The sequence below is a fragment of the Apis dorsata genome, unplaced genomic scaffold (assembly GCF_000469605.1).
Source record: "Apis dorsata unplaced genomic scaffold, Apis dorsata 1.3 scaffold_429, whole genome shotgun sequence".
Lineage (NCBI taxonomy): Eukaryota > Metazoa > Arthropoda > Insecta > Hymenoptera > Apidae > Apis > Apis dorsata.
Genome location: NW_006263682.1, coordinates 967,193 through 969,916, shown reverse-complemented (window position 1 = coordinate 969,916; position 2,724 = coordinate 967,193). Strand labels below are relative to the sequence as shown.

General features: G+C 46.8%; 1 protein-coding gene across 1 annotated transcript in view; it reads left to right on the top strand.

Moving 5' to 3' along the window:
* The window catches only part of LOC102672409, a 248,011-nt gene that overhangs the window by 240,048 nt on the left and 5,239 nt on the right, over positions 1–2,724 (top strand). Inside the window, exon 8 of the mRNA XM_006619715.2 lies at positions 1,358–1,451. Coding sequence (XP_006619778.1) covers positions 1,358–1,451 — 94 coding nt within the window. The remainder of the gene's footprint in view (positions 1–1,357; positions 1,452–2,724) is intronic.

Below are 2,724 nucleotides of genomic sequence, written 5' to 3'. Positions count from 1 at the left end.
TTTTTTTTTTTTTTTTTTTTTTTTTTTTTCAAACGCGGTAATCATCCGTGGATCGGTTTCGCTTTCGAAATCCAAATCCCCACCGTATCGAACCGAAGATTCGATGAAACGGGCAAAGACAAATTGGAATTACTGTAACGGAGAAGGGGGGAGGGGAGAGAAGACCGGACTCCTTATTTCCGTTCCCTTTAAAGCGGAGGCAGGGAGGGAAAAAAACGCAGCCCGAAGGGTTTCCAAATCGCTCGCTTCGCGCAGTTCCTTCTCTTCCAGTCTCTTGTGTCCCTGGAAAACTATCTCTATCCTCTTCTCTCTCTCTCTCTCTCTTTTTTTTCTTCACTTCTCGAAACTCACCGCAAGCTTTCATCTCCCCCTTTTCCATCTCGGGCCTCGAGATTCATCCGATTCTCGTCCGCGAAGATTTCAATCTTGTTTGGTCGAGGTATCGACACGTTCTCATCTTCCTCTCCCGATATTCCCGAGCAACCTGCTCCCCTTTCCTACGTTTCCCTCTCTCGCACGTTCGCCGACGCGGGAGTGAAAGGGAGAGAGGAGAATGGTCGATGTCTATATATCGATCGGTCAGGGCGAATCGAGTGCAGGCTCGAAGGAAATTCCCGGTCGCTTCCGCAGGAAATTCGCGGAACGAGGGACTCTTCGCACCCCTCTTCCATCCTTCCTCTCTTCTTCTTTTCTTTTTCCTCCTCTCTCTCTTTCTCTCTCTCTCTTTCCAAAAATTCGTCTAACATAACGTCGATAGATACGCGTCTCTTAACTAAGCGAGAAAGTCTGGCGAAAGACAAAGGAAAGGAAAGGGGTGAAATTCGACCGCGGTGTCCTTCTATATTTCTGGAAAAGACTTTTCCAGTCTATGAATATATTAAAAGCAAACAAAGCGGAGCGCGGCTCCTCTCGTAATCTCTCTCTCTCTCTCTCTTCGTACCAAAGGACGCAACGCTCGTCCCGTTTATTAAACCGTCCCGCAAACGCTTTCTTAAGTACTTTAAGTTAAGCTTCGTCGTTACCCTCGAAAGTCCTGGCTGGTGTCTCGTCTTCTCCCCCTTCCCCGCCCCTCGTCGGATCCTCCTATCACGATGAGGGAACAATTAAAATCGCGTCCATCGTCGGTCCAAAGCGCCTCGGCTGTCGTAGTTAAATAACTTAACCCGAGGGCCTACTCCCTTCGGACGATCAAATTAGATATCAATATTATCGCCACGCTTAGCTTAGAGGAGTAGCTTTCCTCGTCTCTGAGACGAGTTCGAACGATTGTCTCTCATTTTCAATACACATTTCGTTTCTCCTCACTTCGTAAAATTCTCTCTCTATTTTCTTTTCTTTTTATTCTTCCTCTTTACAGACCGAGATCTGCTCGAGTGCTCTGACGGACGTGATCCACGCGGTCATCAACGGAACGGACGGCTGCCTCTTCTGCTTCGGGCACGCGGGATTAGGTGAGTGTTCACGATTATCTAACGAGATGTTCGCAATATCTTGAAGGGAATAAAAAAACGGGTTAAACATTTTTCATCGTCCTATCGCAAGGGATGACAACGTCTTCTCGTTGCCTTATTTCCCTTCCGTTCATTGTTCCGACAAAGTTTAACGTCCTCGTGAACAAACCGCCATTGTTCGTCCCTCATCTTGGCAGAGCATGGACAAACAATTACATAAAATGCTATACTCTGTTTTTCTCATTCGAGAAAATCAGATGATACAAAGAAAAAAAAAAGAGAAGAAAGAGGAAAATTTATTTACGTTTGAAATGAAAATTTCTCAAAATTGCTTATCCTATTTTCATCGTAATTTCCCTCTGATCCTTGAGACGATGAAATCATCACGCCATCGACGAAGTTGATTGTTAGGTTATAATATTAAAAAAGGAAAAAAAGGAAAAAAACTAATAAAAGTTCGGTAATAGGCGGATACAGGGAGCGGTAAGCGCGAAAAAGGTTAATAAAAACTTGGTGGGATAAAGTTTGCCTTTTTCTAATTACGCGTACACCGTGAAAGAATACGAAATCCGATCCACTGAATTTTCAATATCTCTCTTCCGTAACTCCGACGACGAGTTCTCCTTCCATCTCTCGAGCGAGGAATTAGCAATTCACAGGCGCGACGTAGATTCTTTATTTACACGTATCCTCGAGTAGCAGCGTCCATTTTCTCAGCCAGCCGGTTCGCCGCTCGCCGTTTTCATCGCCGCCCCCTCCAAGGAGGGAAAGAAAGAGCACCGTCGTCGTCCGAGACGCGCTCGCGAGTTGTTTTACATTTTAAGTAGTGATATCGAGTTTGCATGCAAATGCATGATTATGCGAGGAAACCGAGGGGAAGGAAGGTTTTCTCGGGTCGACGACAAGGAGAGGCGAGAGCCGCGAGGCGGGAAAACGAGGGAGGGGGAGGGGAAGAAGAAGAAGAGGAGGAGGAGGAAGAGGACGAAAAGGTGGAGTCGAAAGGAAACGAGATAATGTATGCTACTGGGGCACGAGCTTTCTTGCCACCCTCTCTTTCTACTTTTCGCCCCTTCCCACCCTCGCTCCATTCGCCACCCTCCACTCTTCCACCTTTCGAATCTTAACGCATACCGGAGATTATCTTCGCCTCGTCTCGCTGTACTTTCAGCGGAAATAACTTCCGCGCTGACGGATTTATGGGAAGCCCGCTCGGAGAGACCGGTTGTTAAACCTCGCCGCCATGTTCTTCTGTACACATACATCGTAACGTGGC